Source organism: Dryobates pubescens, chromosome 11, assembly GCF_014839835.1.
Source record: "Dryobates pubescens isolate bDryPub1 chromosome 11, bDryPub1.pri, whole genome shotgun sequence".
Taxonomy (NCBI): Eukaryota; Metazoa; Chordata; class Aves; order Piciformes; family Picidae; genus Dryobates; species Dryobates pubescens.
Window position 1 is genome coordinate 28,514,682 of NC_071622.1, and position 17,156 is coordinate 28,531,837.

General features: G+C 45.0%; 1 protein-coding gene across 2 annotated transcripts in view; it reads right to left on the bottom strand.

Annotated features, from left to right (window-relative positions):
• CACHD1 (cache domain containing 1) overlaps positions 1-17,156 on the bottom strand; it is a 125,998-nt gene that overhangs the window by 61,039 nt on the left and 47,803 nt on the right. For both annotated transcript variants that reach the window (XM_054165355.1, XM_054165354.1), the window contains exon 3: positions 11,987-12,135. In XM_054165355.1, the coding sequence (XP_054021330.1) occupies positions 11,987-12,135 (149 nt within the window). The remainder of the gene's footprint in view (positions 1-11,986; positions 12,136-17,156) is intronic.

The following is a 17,156-nucleotide window of genomic DNA, read 5'->3' on the forward strand; positions in this document are numbered from 1 at the left end:
CACACAGCTGTGGACGTGCTCATCACTGGAGAGAGATCTTTAATTGTGGCAGCAGCTCAAAACACTGAGCACTGAGGGTAGTGAATAATGCTGTAGGAACAAGAGGAGGCAGCTCAGTTCCTTGCTCTACAAAAGTGCTGTGGACTCCTCATTGGATGCAGGTGTCTGGGTGGTTTTGGTATTTTCTCCAAAGCAGCACAATCAGCAGCAGTGCATCGGCACTGAGGTTTTGATTCTAGACTCAGATAGGGGCAAAGAGCTTTTGATGATCTTCTGCATTATCCTCGCTCCTCATGGCAAGGAAGAGAGAAATAGATGGACAAACAGATAGAAAGGGCTCCTGTCCTCTTCACTAGACCCACCTCAAATTGAATACTGCATCCAGCTCTGGTGTCCCCAGCATAAGGACACAGCTGTTGGAGCGAGTCCAGAGGAGGGCCACAAAGATGATCCAAGGGCTGGGGCACCTCTCTTATCAGAACAGGCTGAGGGAGCTGGGGTTCTTCAGTCTGAAGAGGACTCTGGAGAGACCTTATAGCTGCCTTCCAATACCTGTAGGGAGCCTACAGGAAGGCTGGAGAGGGACTTTTCATAAGGGTGTCTATACACAGGACAGGGGGGGAAAGTTTGAAGGTGAAGGAGATCTGCATCTCAGGAAAAAGTTCTTTAGTACGAGGGTGGCGAGACTCTGGAATAGGTTGCCCAGAGAGGCTGTGGATGCCCCCTCTCTGGAGGTGTGTAAGGCCAGACTGGACTTGGGCAACCAAATCTACTTGAGAGGTGTCCCTGCCCATGGCAGGTGGCTTGGAGATGATGATCTCTAAGGTCCCCTCCAATCTAAGCCATTCTACGAGTCTATGATATGACCCCACCACCCTCAGGCTGCAACACTGGAAAGGGATGTTAAGTCAGACACCAAAATCAGCTGCATCATGATGGCATAGAACCCTGCACAGGCTTGTTCACTCTGCCTGGACTCCTTGCTGAAATTACTGCCAACCTGCTCTCTGAGAAATCCTCAGAGTCCTCTTCACCCAGGGAAAGACTTGACATTTCACAGCAATGTAGTGTTCAGATCAAGGCTGGGGCTTTTCCTATCTGCATTAAAATGTAACCACTTCAAAATGTGACAGCCCCTACCAAGTGAGCAAAAATGTTGTTGATTTTTTGTTGGCTAAAGAATCTCAAGACTAAGATGGATTGATAAAGGATGGATTCCACAAAAAAGCATGTTTACCTTTGGGCAAAACCAGAAGGAGAAGAGCTGGAGACAGCAAATTAACCACCCTCATGCTAAAGAAATAATTTCCAAGGAATCCTAAGGATCAAACTCTTAGGGACAAATGACTTTTCAGGATGTTAGCTAATTGTCCCACTGCTCCCATCACAATCTATTAGTGATGGCAGCTGGATACCTTGTTAGCAAGTAACATGATTCATGTCTGAGAGCACAGGCAGGAAGTGCTGGGGTTTAATTCAAAATCACCTGGAATCTTCCTCTGTTCTGGGTTTATTTTATGCCACAAGTCACTGCTCACAGTCACTCTAAGTGACAAGTGCATCCTGCCACACAGCTCTCACACTGCGCCCCAGCAATTCACTTTAAAGTACCTGGCAGAGAATCACAAAATTGCTGAGGCTGGAAATGACCTTTAAGATCATTGAGTCCAATCATTAACCCAGCACTGCCAGGTCAACACTAAACTATGGCACTCAGCACCACACCTACATGGCACTGAAATGCCTCCAGGGATGGGAATTCCACCACTGTCCTGGCCAGCCTGGGCCAGAGCTTCACAAGCCTTTTTCAGGAAGAAATTGCTCCTCATGTCCATCCTAAACCTTCCCTAGCACAACTTGAGGTCATTTCCACTTATTCCTTGGGAGAAGAGACTGACCCCATCTGGCTCCAATCTTCTTTCAGGGAGCTATAGAGCCAGAAGGCCTCCCCACTCAGCTTCCTTTTCTCCAGGCTGAACAACCCCCGTGCCCTCAGCCATTCCTCACCAGGCCTGTTCTCTGGACCCTTCACCAGCTTTATTGCTCTTCTCTGGCCCTACTCCAACACTTCAATGTCCCTCTTGGAGTTGAGAAATTTTATATCTCTTGATTCAAAATGTCAGCTGCATTGCTGCATCACTTTGTACACACAAAACTGCCAAACTGAATTTCAGGTCTCTCAGTCATGATAGATATTAACATGGGGTTTCAAGCAGATGAACACCAGGTCCAGCTCAGCATTTCTTCTAGGAAGGCAAAAATGAAGTTATCACCCTGGCATGGACCCTTGGCAACCCCAAACCCATTGCCACAGGCCAAGGAGATCAGTGCTCTAGCTATAAATACCCTGTTGACCTTGCACTTTTCATTGGAGCATGCTGAAGCACTTTAAGGCAAAACTCAACCAAGCGTCTCAGCTTCTTCTTCAGCATTGTGAGAACACAGATGCCTAAATAATCTGCAGCAGAGCTGGAAAAGGAATGGCAAGCTGCAGGGTTGCTGCAGCCAAGCCCACCCTTTGTTTCTCCTGCTACAGTGCACAAGGAGCAAAAAGAGAATCTAGTTAATAGGAAAATGATAGAAGAAAAAAAATATGCAGAATTATTTTAAACCCCATTAATTAAACGGCAGTCCTCAGACAGGCCCATACAAGGACTGCTCCAGAGTGAGCTACAGATCTACATCCAGATGACTTGGAACTGCTGTGTTAACAGTTGGGAAAGTGTTCTCCAGCCAAAATAACCCTGTGAAACCTCTTTTGGGGTTAAGTTTGCCTTAAAATTGACTTTTTGCACCTTGCAATGGGGTGTGTTTTCAAAGTTCCATGATACTGGTTCCATGACACAAGGACCTTGAGAAGAGACCTGCTCCCATCTCAGACATACATCTTCAGAGAACCAAGACCACAAACTGGGCAAAGGCAGGAGGGTGGTAAATGTAGACTTGCAGTATCTCTACTCTCTACACTGGAGAGTTTCCCACATGCTTCTTTTTGGTGATCCAAGTTGTTCAGATTATGGATGTGCTATTAACCTATTTGCCATTAAAGACACAATTACAACTAAAGTTCCCACACTGCCACGTAGCATTTCCAGTAAATGTTCACATTCTTGGCTCTAACTCCTGGGTTTACCTTTTCTATTCATATCTTGCATTTTTTCCACACAAGGTTCAAGCTCTATAAATGTTTCCATCATTTACTTGGGAAGAAGTCGGAACTCCCAAAACCTTAACACTTTAAGATGTGCCGACAAGCATTGATCACAATGAAGTCTGAATTTGCCCCGGTGCCTTCCACTTATCCTAGCAGCAAGAGTGCGAGGTGGACAATAACTGTGATGATTGACTGAGATCTCCTCTTCAGATCTTGTCCAAAATGTTCCAGGTGGTAACACCACAGCCAACACTTAAGAAGTCCTTCAAAACCCTTCCTAGAAAACCACAGCAAACACTGTACATAGATGTTATTAGTTTGGGTATTTACTTAAATGAGAGGAAAATCCAAGCACAAATCCAAGCTGGGGAATGAATGGATGGAGAGCAACCCTGCAGAGAAGGAACTGGGGATGCTGGTTGATGAGCTGCTCAGCACGGATCAGCAATATGCACTCACAGCTTAGAGCCACCTGTGTGTGGCCTGGGCTGATCCCTAGCAGCATGGGCAGCAGGTGGAGAGATGGGATTCTGCCCCTCTGCTGAGACCCCACCTGCAGTGCTGAGGACAGCTCTGGAATCCTCAGCACAGCAGAGACATGGACCTGTTGGAGAGGGGCCAGAGGAGGCCACAGCAATGATGGAAGGGCTGGAAGCCCTCTGCCGTAAAGACAAGCTGACAGCTGGGGCTGTTCAGCCCGGAGAAGCAAAGGTTCCAGGGAAACCTTCTTGTGGCCTTTCAGTACTTCAAGGGAGCCTACAAGGAAGCTGGAGAGGGACTCCTTATAAGGGCCCATAGCGACATGCCAAGGGGTAATGGCTTAAAACTGAAACAGGGGATATTTAGATTTTATATTAGGAAGAAAATTCTTCACTGTGACAGTGGTGAGGCACTGGAACAGATTGCCCAGAGATTTGGTGGATTCTCCATCCCCTGAAAGTGTTCACAGCCAGGCTGGACAGGGCTTTGAGCAACCTGATTGAGTAGAAAGCATCCCTGGTTGGAACTAGATGACCTTCAAGGTCCCTTCCAACCCAAATCATTGTATGTTTCTAAAAGACATTGGCTGAAATTCAGCTTCAAGACAGGCCCACTTGCCCCATCCCCCTTCCCCTGCCTCTCTCTGTAAAGCCCTTCCTTCTGGATTCCCTTTAATGAAGGGCCGATCGAAGCTGCATCCCGAGGGAGCAAACAGAGCTGCGACTCCCACTTTGATCTCTTCCCCATGGAAAAGCGCGCTCCCTGCCTAGCTTGCAAGATGTTCATTTGATTGACGTTGGCTCTGATGTGCAAACTGCTTTGAACTTCAGACACTCAATTCCCATCAGGCTGCACTCATTTTTATTCTCCTTCAACAGGATTTACAAGCAGGAGATCAGCAAGTGTAGGAGATAAAATAAATTTGCAGCAGCTTTGAATCTTACATCAAACCAGGGCTCAAGTGAGCTCCAATCAGATCGCGTTTGGCCGGAATTTACAGTGTACAGTTTCAGTTTAGGGGGAAAAGGAGGGAGCTGTGGATTAAAATGACATTTGGGCAGCTGCTGAAGGGGTCTCATTGTTTTAAAGACTCGTTTCTTTCCCTCTCTTTATGTTCACCCACATTTCAAGTTGGTTTTAGTATGCAAATGACATTGCATGAGAATTCAGCATTGCTTCTGAAACACAGAATAGCTTTGGCTGCTTAAGACCTTCAAGATCATCTACTCCAACCTCCAGCCCAGCACTGCAGGGGCATCACTAAACCATGTCCCTGAGCACCAGGTCCACACACCATCTATGTACACCACTGCCCTGGGCAAACCATTCCAATGTTTGATAACTCTTTTAGTGAAGAAGTACTTCCTAACATCCAGCCTAAACCTCCCCTCACAACTGGGCAGGCTTTCCTGGATTGTAAGGAAAGATTTTAACTCATACGTTACACACTTGGATATATGTTGCTACTGAATCTAAACAGAATGCTGGAAAAACACAGTTTTATGAATAAATTCCACACAACACCCCCCCCACAAACTACTGATCATTCACAGGATCACAAAATGTTAGGGGTTGGAATGGGCCTCCAAAGCAGGATCACCTAGGGCAGGTCACACAGGAACACATCCAGGTGGGTTTGGAATCTTTCCAGAGAAGGAGACTCCACAACCTCTCTGGACAGCCTTCTCCAGGGCTCCAGCACCCTCGCACCAGAAGTCTCTCCTCATGTTGAGGTGGAGCCTCCTGTGTTCCGGCTTGCATCCATTGTTCCTGTTTCTGGGGAGCACCACAACGAGACCATCACCTTTATCTTACATAGAATAAACCAGGTTGGAAGAGACCTTCAAGAGCATCGCGTCCAACCCATCAACCAATCCAACCCACCTAAACAAATAACCCATGGCACCAAGCACCCCATCAAGTCTCCTCCTGAACACCTCCGATGATGGCAATTCCACCACCTCCCCAGGCAGCCCATTCCAATGGGCAATCACTCTGTGTAGAACTTTTTCCTAACATCCAACCTAAACCTCCCCTGGCACAGCCTGAGACTGTGTCCACTTGTTCTGGTACTGGCTGCCTGGGAGAAGAGACCAACATCCCCCTGTCTATAACCTCCCTTCAGGTAGTCGTAGAGAGTAATAAGGTCACTCCTGAGTCTCCTCTTCTCCAGGCTAAGCAACCCCAGCTCCCTCAGCCTCTCCTCGTAGGGCTTGTGTTCCAAACCCCTCACCAACTTTTTTGCTCTTCTCTGGACTCGTTCCAGCAAGTCAACATCCTTCCTAAACTGAGAGGCCCAGAACTGGACACAGGACTCAAGGTGCGGCCTAGCCAGTGCAGTGTACAGGGGCAGAATGACCTCCCTGCTCCTGCTGGCCACACTGTTCCTGATGCAGGCCAGGATGCCACTGGCCCTCTTGGCCAGCTGGGCACACTGCTGGCTCATGTTCAGCCTACCGTCAACCCCCAGGTCCCTCTCTACCTGGCTGCTCTCCAGCCACTCTGACCCCAGCCTGTAGCTCTGCATGGGGTTGCTGTGGCCAATGTGCAGAACCTGGCACTTGGATGTGTTAAATCTCATGATGTTGGACTCTTCCCATCTGATCAGCCTGTCGAGGTCCCTCTGCAGAGCCTCTCTACCCTCCAGCAGATCAACTCCTGCCCCCAGCTTGGTGTCGTCAGCAAATTTACTGATGATGGACTCAATGCCCTCATCCAGATCATCAATAAAGATGTTGAAGAGCATGGGGCCCAGCACTGATCCCTGGGGCACACCACTACTGACTGGCTGCCAGCTGGATCTTGACACCCACCTCTCAGATATTTATAGATGTTGGTAAGATCCCCTCTCAGCCTTCTCCTCTCCAGACTAAATACCCCCAGGTCTCTCAGTCTTTCTTCATAGGAGAGATGTTCAAGTCCCTTAATCATCCTCATAGCTCTCCATTGGGCTCTCTCCAGTAGATCCCTGTCTCTCGAACTGGGGAGTCTAAAACTGGATACAGGCATAGAAGTTGGTCCAATTATTTCAACTACTGCTTGCAAAAATCAAAATATACTTGCTGTCAGATGTAAAAGTGTATTATTGGAAGGAAGGCTGCAACCCAGTGAAACAAACTCTTCCAAACCCCACTTTCTCATGAGGAGCTCGATTGCATTTACAAAGTAAAAGCAACAATCCAAGAGAGCAATTTCCTAAACACCGGCTAGAGTTTATGGACAAACCAAGGTCATGCCAGGACTAGCACTTTGAGCACTCCCTACAAGCTCTACAAACCCACATGCATTTACTGCAGTCTGATGCCCTGCAAGAACAGCAAATACATCTGCGATTTCATGCAGCATGGCCCACCCACTTCTTCTCTGGAAGTGCAGCTCTTCAGATATTGCAGCAAGTGGAGGACCTGAATGGGATTCCTGTTATCTCCCACTTAACTGCTCCGGAGAGGAAAGATAAACACAGAAAGAGCTGTGATAAAACCGAACCACATTAGCAAATATTTAACCATCTGTTTAAAAAGCAGAAAAAAACAGACCACTTCTGAGGGTGGTATCACAGCCAGGGAGTCAATGATTTTCAGAAATAGGTTTGTAAACTCCCTTAGTCAAACAGCTCTGGTAAGGTTTGTAACACAACGCTGCCAAGTATTGTGTTTTACCAACAAATATTTCTCCATTCCATCTCCTTTCACAAATTCAGATAAATGCATTCCCTAAGGCCTTATCAGCAAAGTTAAATAAAGAACAAAAATACATTTCTATCTGCCTTGAAACAAGTTTCTTAGCAGTAGAAGCAAGGACATTAATGAATGGCAAAGCACCTCTCCACAGATGGGGTTTCAAGACAACTTTCCACACAAACCAGTGATGAAATTAATTTCTGTCCTTCAGGGTAAAAGCAAAGAGAAAGGGAAATGTTTTTACCAGCGTAAGTGTATGGTTGGACCATAGACTTATTAAGGTTGGAAAGGGTGCCTAAGATCACCAATTCCAACCATCATTAAGGTTGGAAAAGCCCTCTTAGACCATCACATCTAACTATCAACCTAATACCACCACAGCCACTAGACCATGTCCCACAGTGCCACATCTACCCATTTTTTGAACACCTCCAGGGATGGTGACTCCAACACCTTCCTGGACAGTCTGTTCCAAGGCCTGACCACACTTGCAGGAAAAAAAACTGTTCCTAATATCCAACCTAAACCTTCCCTGGTACAATTTCAGGCCATTTCCTCTCATTCTGTCACCTGATACTAGAGAGAACAGACTGACCCCCACCTCACCCCAACCTCCTTTCAGGGAGTTGTAGAGCAATGGGGTCTCCCCCTGCCTTCAGTTTCACATCGGGGATGCTGCTCAATACTTCGATAAATCAACGCTCTTTACTCTTTTCCCCAGCCTCTTGCTGACACTGCTATAGCCCCATCTCCACCCCATCAGGCCATTTAGGTTCCCAGACTTCCTAAAGACCTACTGAGGGCTTTCTTAAGAATGAAGCATCTCAGGAGACACCATCTGGTACACAAAGGTATTTATCCTCTTAAGAAGGAAGATACTTTAATTATAACATTGCCCTGTAAATAGCCACCCAGTGCAATCATGATAGGGAATCTCTGGAGACAGCATGGAATCTGCTTGTCATGGCTCCTTCAGCAGCCTTTATTAGTGAGGAAACACAAAGCCCTATTTCCCAGCAGGAATTTCTTCAACGATTAGAAGATGCATGTCACTTGACATCCATTTTCCTTATCTCCCATCAGTTTACCCATCCCTTTGCTAAGAGCCTTGAGTACTTTATCCATATGAACTGCCTGGGTGGAGCAATGCCTCTTCTCAGCTGCTCAGGGTGCTTCCTCTATGCAGCAGACAGCCCTGGGAAAAGTGCTGGGCCAGCCAGGGAGTCATCAGCATAGAAGAGACACGGACCTGTAGGAGCAGGGCCAGAGGAGGCCACAGCAGTGATGGGAAGGTTGGAAGCCCTCTGCTACGAGGCCAGGATGGGAGAGTTGGGGTTGTTCAGTCTGGAGAAGGGAAGGCTCCAGGGAGACCTTCTGTGACCTTTTGGTACTTCAAGGGAGCTTACAAGGAAGCTGGGGACAGACCTGTTAGCATGACCTGTTGTGACAAGAGAAGGGTTAACAGTTTAAATTAAGAGAGGGAGATTTAGACTAAAAAGGAGGAAAAAACCTCTATTACATAGAGGATGGTGAGATGCTGTAACAGGTTGCCCAGAGAGGTAGTAGATGCCCCATGCCTGGAACCATTCAACCTGCTCTAGTTGCAGATGTCCCTGCTCAGTGCAGAGGGGCTGGACAAGACAAATTTTAAACTTCCCTCCCAACCCAAACCATTGTAGGATTGTATGAATATAGCTGTCCACCTCCACTTAGCAGTCCACACACCTCAGCATGTGGTTAATTTCCATGTACTCCAGCACATGTTTGAATGCTTGGGTAAACAAGAGAAGCACAAGCATAGGATTAAAATATTTGTTGAATTACAGCCTATGGAAAAGTCCCATGCCAAACCCACTCAATAGCCACCAACTGCACTGCCTCATCACATTAAATAAATTAGAATGTGCAAAACCATTTTCACCACTTTCCAAACAAGGTAGTTCCATTGCACAAAGCTACCTTGGAGGGGAGAAGAGAGATGTGATTGCTAGCATTTCATTACACTAGTTAGGCTGGTAGATGTTGGGTGCAGTAGAGCAATCCAGAGCAGAGTCAGGCTGTTCATCTGAATTCTGAACTTGTCACCATGAACTGGAAACACAGTCACATGGAGTCGTACTCATTTGGGCTCTTCACTGCAAGAGCCAACAACACGTAATGGCAGGAAAATAAATATTACTTTCCCTCTCACATCTCACTACTTGACCAAATGAGTAATTGAAAAATCAGATTAATATTTTTTTTTCATTGCTCCCTACATCTCCCTAAAAGGAGGTTGCAGTGAGGTGGGGGCTGGTTTCTTCCATCTAGTATCAGGTGATAGGACAAGAGGAAATGGCCTGAAATTGTGCCAGGGGAGGTTTAGCTTGGAGATTAGGAACAGTTTCTTTCCTGCAAGAGTGGTCAGGCATTAGAACAGACTGCCCAGGGAGGTGGTGGAGTCATCATCCCTGGAGGTGTTCAAGAAATGTGTGGACATGGTTTAATGCCCATGGTGGTCTTAAGACTGATGGTTGGAGTCAGAGGTCTTTTCCAATTGGAACAATTCTATGATCCTATGACTCTATACCATTTTGTGCTTTTTTGGTCCTTTTTGTTCTCTTTTATTTACAGTCTCCAGGTTTGGTATTCTCAGAGTTTATCTCAAGCAAGATGGCAAATTGTCTTTGAAGCCAGTGCTTAAGATTTTCAGGATAAATGGGAGCAAACACAAGGCCACACACATGGATAATTTTGTTAATGCTAACAACAAATAGAAACTAAATATATCAAGTCATTAAAATAACCTTTAAAAAAAGCATCCTTTCTCTAAACTATATTTCATCATGTCCTTCCCAACTAATTGTTCCAAAACTGCTGAATTTCCAACAGTGTCCATAAGCCAGATGGTGATGTTTAAGGGTGATAGAACAATCACCCAACAGCATGAAGGTTCTAGTGTCACCATGCATTTAGAGGCTGAACACCACGTGATAAACAGCCTTAAATACTGTGGGACAGATCTAGCTTAAATCTAGCTTAAAAACCCACCCTGAAGATAATGTGCTTCTGACACTGTGGTGTACCAAATGTTTGCTCAAGTAGAGGCTATAACATGAAACACCTCCCCGCAGCAAGAAAAAGAATAGAGAGTCAAGCAGTCGTAACACAAACATTTCACAAGTGTTCTGAAGGATAAACTACAGCCCTAAGGACACCCACATTTTCAAGGTGCAATCCAAAGCAAAGTATCTCTTGCAAACAAATGGCACAGACAAGTCTGTGTCTTTCAATGTGACTTCTACAGCACCAGCTCTAAATCAAACTATTACTGTTGCTGTAACACTAGCACGTATCTTTAAAACCTCAAGGATAAGCTGTCCCTACCAATAGAACCATAGAAGTGTTGAGGCTGGAAGAGACCTTTTCAGATCATCAAGGCCAACTGCTCACAATCCCACTACTACTGCTAAGTTGCTATCACTAAACTACAGCCCTCAGCACCATCTCCACGTATCTTTTAAATACTTCCAGGGATGGTGACTCCACTACCTCTATGGGCAGCTTGTTCCAATGCCTGAGCACTCTGGCAGGAAAGAAATTATTCCTAATATCCAAACTAAATCTCCTCCAGCACAATTACAGGCCATTTCCTCTTCTCCTATCACCTGGTACTAGGGAGAAGAGACCAACCCCCATCACACTCCAATCTTTCAGCAAGTTGTAGAGAGCCAGAAGGTCTCCCCTCAGCCTCCTTCTCTTCAGACTAAACAACCCCAGTTCCCTCAGCTGCCTCTCACCAGGCCTGTTCTCCAGACCCTTCACCAGCTTTGCTGCCGTTTTCTGGACCCCCTCCAGAACCTCAATGTCATTCTTGGAGAGGCGCAAAACTAAACCTAGCGTTCAAGGTGCAGCCTCATCAGTGCTGAGTTCAGTGGCATAATCACTTCCCTGCTCCTGTTGGTCACACTATTGCTGATACAGGCCATACACAAGTGTTTACAATTTGAGCATTTAAAAGAAATGACACTGTAATTGGGAAAATCAGATCTTCTATCACACACTTAGGAAACCCAAAGTAGTTCTTGCATACACACAGCATAACAGAACCCCAGGACAACCAACTGCCAGGATTCAGACTACCCAAAAATTCTGTCTTTAAAACCAAATCAAATTGAAATGAACAAATTCCATTCCCAAGCAATGTGCTCCATTTCAGTAAGCCACTAGGTATCCAACAGCAGCACGTCAACTCAATTAAACTGTACTGCAACGGGTTTTAGCATGTGACGTACTGACCAACTCGTGATTTTGGTTACTGCATTTCAATAGGAGGGGGGAAAAAAACATCCCATGACCAGCTTCAGAAGAGTTGTTCAGAATAAGGAGTGTCTCAGTTGAGACACTGGGTATAAACAGACTCATTTTGTATGGGAGACTAAGATTGAACAAAGCTTTTTCCTTTTGGTTTCATTTTACCATCACAGCTGAATCCCAGTTCTTGTTTAGAGTTCTTAATTAAATGAATACTTAGTAGAAATGTAAAAGCAAGAGGACAAGACAAGAAGGATTTCTTGAATGCTGTCTTCCTTCTTTGGAGTGCCAGAAAATATAGGCCACTTTGCAAAGAAATCATCTTTTTGTCTTCACATATTACATGACAGCAGAAGAGATTTCAGAATTTAATACTTACTCCATCATAGAGGGTGGAATTGTACAGCAGTCTTGGATTGCAGTCAAGGGTGATGTGAGATGAGCAGTGTATGATGCTTCCACGACTTGCTTGTTACGATTCACAACATCCAAGTAACGGTTAAACTTCTCACGGATTTTTTTTGCCAGCTGAAAAATGATAATAGTAAAGATGAAGATTAAGCCAATGTCTCTCTATTACCCAACTTAGCAACCAACTTAAATGCAAAGGAGAAACTGCCTGGGTTAAAGATCATAGTTGACTGCTTGGCTCATGCTACTTCAGTGGCTTAAGCACTGTGAAATCAAGTAATGAATAACATTTGCCATAGAAAACAGGCTGTACAATAAGCTAAAACACTTTTATCACCTAGCATGAGCACTTGAACATTAAGTTTTGCATGAACGAGAAATGAAATTTCCATTACATTTAATTTCCCTTTCATTAAGGTCTGACACCTGTATGTGACTATCTACAGAACAGTTTGGGTTGGAAGGGACCTGAAAGATCATCTAACTCCAACCTCCCCTCCATGGGCAGGGACACCTTCCACAAGACCAGGTTGCTCAAGGCCTCATCCAACGTGGCCTTGAACGCCTCCAAAGAGGGGGCTTTGACAGCCTCCCTGGGCAACCTGATCCAGTGTCTCACCACCCTCACTGTAAAGAGTTTCTGCCTAATCTCCCATGTAAATCTAACCTCCGCAAGCTTCAATGCCTTAGGCCTCATCTTGTCACTACAAGCCCTCATAAAAAGTCCCTTCCCAGCTTTCTCGTAGGCCCTTTTCAGGTACTGGCTTCCTACTGATGCTCTTCAGTACAATGCTCTTGGAAGGTCCAACTAAAACAGGCCACAAGACAATTTAAAGCAGCTTTCCAAATGGACACTTAAGGAAAGCCCAAGTAATAGTATTACAGAAGACCTCACCTACAGAAACCTCTTACTGCTTCAGGAGCAAAGAGCCCACACTGCCATGTTGGGCCAAGCGCATGATCCAGGCAGTCCCAAATGCTGCCATGAATATTTCTGTTCACCAAGAGCTTCCTCAGTCAGGTGAATCTATGCAGAAGTATTTCTCAACTCTTTTCATAGAGTTCTCATTGTGATTTGGGCAAAAGAAATCATCCCAGTTTGTGTTTTGTTGTCTGTATCTCCTGCTGCTTTCCTGAGGGGCAATACAGGCTCTTAGCTGAGCATCTTCCAAGTGATTTTCTTCATTAGTTCAGCAGCTCACTGTGGCCACTCACAAGCTACAACATTTTTAACTACAGACTTCAATGACAAAATGAAATACCTGTTATTGATATTGTAACAGAAAGAAACAACCACAGGTGAAATTCTTACACAAGGTTTGTGTTGCCAGAGGTCCCTCTGCTGAATGCAGCCACTCATAAATCAGGACAATGTTTAGAGGTTTCACTATTACTTGTGAGAGCAGATGATTGTATTTCTCTCCTTTCAGAAAGTGAAAACAAACAGGCTGTCGTCCCTCCCCTGCAATTCTCAGGGCTTGAAATAAATTAAGAGTGCCTAGCTTTAGAAATAGCAAACTGGGAACTTCAGCCCTTCTGTTTAAATGTTTATTAAAATAGCAGTAATAACAACGAGAAGTCAACACATTTTTGTAATCAAATCCTCCTGAGCTATGTATTGGGGCTTGCTGGTGTGGGATTTGAATCATAGAATTGTTCTGGTGGACAAAGATCATCAAGTCCACCTGTGAACCTAACACCACCATGGCCATTAAGCCATGTGCTGAAGTGCCATGTCTATACATTTCTTGAAGGCATGGTTGTGCCAACACTTTCTGCAGGCAGAGCCACTGCTCTCTCTGTGCCAGGCAGATCCAGAGCAGTTTGGACACATACAGTGTTAACAAGGGGTAGAGCCTTCTGGGACACATCATTGACCTAGTGAAGCTTGTGTACTGGTAGATAGCAGCTCACTTGTGTCTGACTCTTCCATGAAGAGTCAGACTAATGACTTTGCAGGGCAAAACTGGAAGGGGAAAAATCTGTGGCTGTTACTTGAGCAAACCTGACAGTAAACCCAGTTACCAGGAAGGACTGAGTTTCATAAGAAATATTCACAGGGACTTTTGCTCCTGGTGTCTTTTGTTCAAGGTGAGATATTACTGAAAGGGACACAATTTGCTCTAGCACATTCAGCATCCTTTGCACACACAACTTACCTCTTATACCAAATCATCTGCCAGACATACCCTAAATGAAAGAACCACCAGTAAGCAGCACACTGCAGTGCAGACATGTTGCATTTTGCAGCCCCTCAATTTTTTTTTTGAGAGCTGAAGCGGGCTCGTTAATTCATAACACTCATCCCTCCTGTTCCCTGGACACTCAAAACCCTACGGGGATGATTTAACAGTGCTGAGAAACACAGTCACTTGTTCCTCTGGACTGACAAATGTCTTTCCTAACTATTATGAACAGGACAGTTCGTCATGATTTACTTCGTTATGCGAATAACGGGGCCCACACTGCTAGCAGCGATGCCTTCGCCTCCGTTGTTCCCAGCAAATGCTGCAGCTCAACAACAGGTCTCCTAGGAGCACAGGTTTTAACAGGACCTTGCTCAAATGACTTGCAGAATTATACCTAATTAGTTTTGCAGAATGATTTATTGCCAAGGCACCAGAGGACTGCAAATGGTCTTCCTCCATGGTAGGCATCCAACACTAGTAAATTGCTCCCAGTTGTTCAATAATGAGCTGCTGGGTAGTTAGTTCCTTTTCCATTTTTCTGGTAAACTTTCTTTTTGTCTGACTGTGCTCCAACACGTCCTGGAGAAGTGTATTCTTTTGGAGGGTCTCAAACACACGCAAGCCAAACTTACTAAAGCAAAGCATTTAAGTTTCCTGGTTATCAAGTTCCTCTCTCTGTTTGAGCAAACTAAATACCTGTGCTTAAGCACTACTGTAAACCAGACACTTGAGTCCATATACTTGTTCATTGGTCTCCCTACCTGAAATCACAAAAGGGGACAGAGCTTAAAGTTTGCTGAATGAAAAGAACCACATGACCAGCTTTAGCAGTAACAAAACTGATAGGGAGCAGCAGAAGAGAAGGACTCTGTTTTAGAACCACTGCTTTTCTCCCAATCATGAATGCTGTACAAGATGAGATTTTGGTGTTGATGAGTTTTGACTTTCTGGGTTGAAAATTAAAAGCACCTTGCAGCCTTTGAATTCTACCTCATTGTGAGAAGTTTGAAGATCTGACAAAGCTGGTTTTCAGAAGATACCTCAGAAGCTGATAAAAATGAAATGTTTAGTACCTAAACAGCATCTTCTATCAAAAAACCTCTTAGAGGCTCAAAGTCATAGAAACATTGAATTCACTGGGTTGGAAGTGACCTCATCTAGTCCACATCACAACCCCCTGAGCCCTCTGCAGTAGGCAGGGGAATTACATGATTCTAACAAATGTAATTACTTTTATTAAATGGGATTCAACACTTCAGTCATAGAAACACAGAATGGTTTGGGTTGAAAGGGACATTAAAGACCATCTAGATCCAACCAACCCACCATGAGCAGAGGCACCTTTCACTAGACCAGGCTGGTCAAGGCCCTGCCCAACTGGCCCCCAGCAAAGAGTCAAGAGCACATCAGCAACAAGGACCATGAAGCCTCGCAGAGTTACAAAGACATCCCCATGGACATAAGTTGGAAGAACTATGTTTGCCTAATCTGAAAACCCCTAAAAATACTGCTTCAGATAGCAACAGAAGAGAAGGCTCTGGGAAGACCTTAAAGTGTCCTTCCACTACCTGAAGGGGGCCTACAGGAAAGCTGTACAAAGGCATGAAGCTGTAGGACAAGAAGCAATGGTCTCAAACTAGAGCAGGGTTGATTTAGACTGGACATTACAAAGAAGTTCTTTACTATGAAGTTGGTAGAACACTGGAACAGGTTGTCCAGGGAAGTGGTGGACGCCCCATCCCTGGAGACATCCAAGGTCAGGCTTAACGGGGCTCTGAGCAACCTTCTCTAGTTGGGGATGTCCCTGCTTACTGCAGGGAGGTTGGACCTTTAATGATCTCTTTCTACCCAATGCTTCTATGAATACTCCCAACAATCAAATCCACTTTGAAAACATCACACTAAAAAAAAGAGTCACCCCTGGCCAGTTGATCCAAAAACATTTTTCCATTGAAAATGGATTACACTGAACAAACCACATGAGGAACCGAAAGGCGACTCATCCATCAGCTGGAAAAGCACTAAACCCAAACGGTTCCAATTCAGCAAGCCAAAAAGGAGCACCCAGATGAAAGCCTAGCAAAACCAACTGAATTTTTCTTCCATAGCTGGGTTTCAGTGGAGCACAAGAAAGTCCATGGCAGCATCAAGGCAATTCCCAGATCTCAGTGATTAAAAACAACAGCAAAGAAAAAACCACAGCACCATAATTCAAGCTGCCTAGCTCCTCATGCGTGCCTGGCATGCCCATGCATGCGTGCACACTCACATCATTAACTCAGAAACATTATTCAGTTTGCAAAGTGATGCTCTCAGCTGTCAGAAGAAAGGTTGCTGGCTGAAACCAGCTTCTTATTCTCCTACATAAAATCCTAAAATCTTTAACTAAAAGACCAGGTTTTTCCATCTATTCCCTGCTTTATTTAGCCTGCCCAAAGCAGGACAGCTTGTGGCACAGGATGGAAGAACCACACCACAATGGTTACAGAAACTCCAAGGTTTTAATAATTTAATAAAAGGGCAGAGCACTGAACCATGAAACCAACCAAATAGAAACTGTTTAAAACATATTTAAGGTAAAAATGGAAAATTGGGCCCTGAATCAGGAACATAAAAGGAGCGGGGAGCTAACACCCCATGCTTGGGAATACCCTTGGGTAGGCACCAAGTGTGACTGACATTTCCTGCTCCCACAGAAACATTCAAATTCACCCATTTTAATGGAGACTAAAATAAATCTGGATACCTTGAGACATCAACTGCTGTTATCCTGGGGTTAGGACTCAAAGTGATCTTCACCTCATTTTAAAAACAAAGAGGGAAGGAAAAGGACCCTTCCTGGGCATTCCTCTCATCTTTTTTTTTTTCAGACTTCTGTATTTTCTCCTTAATTTTCAAGAATGGAATAATGAGCAGTGAGTCTCTCCTCCGAACAATGCAGCCATTAGC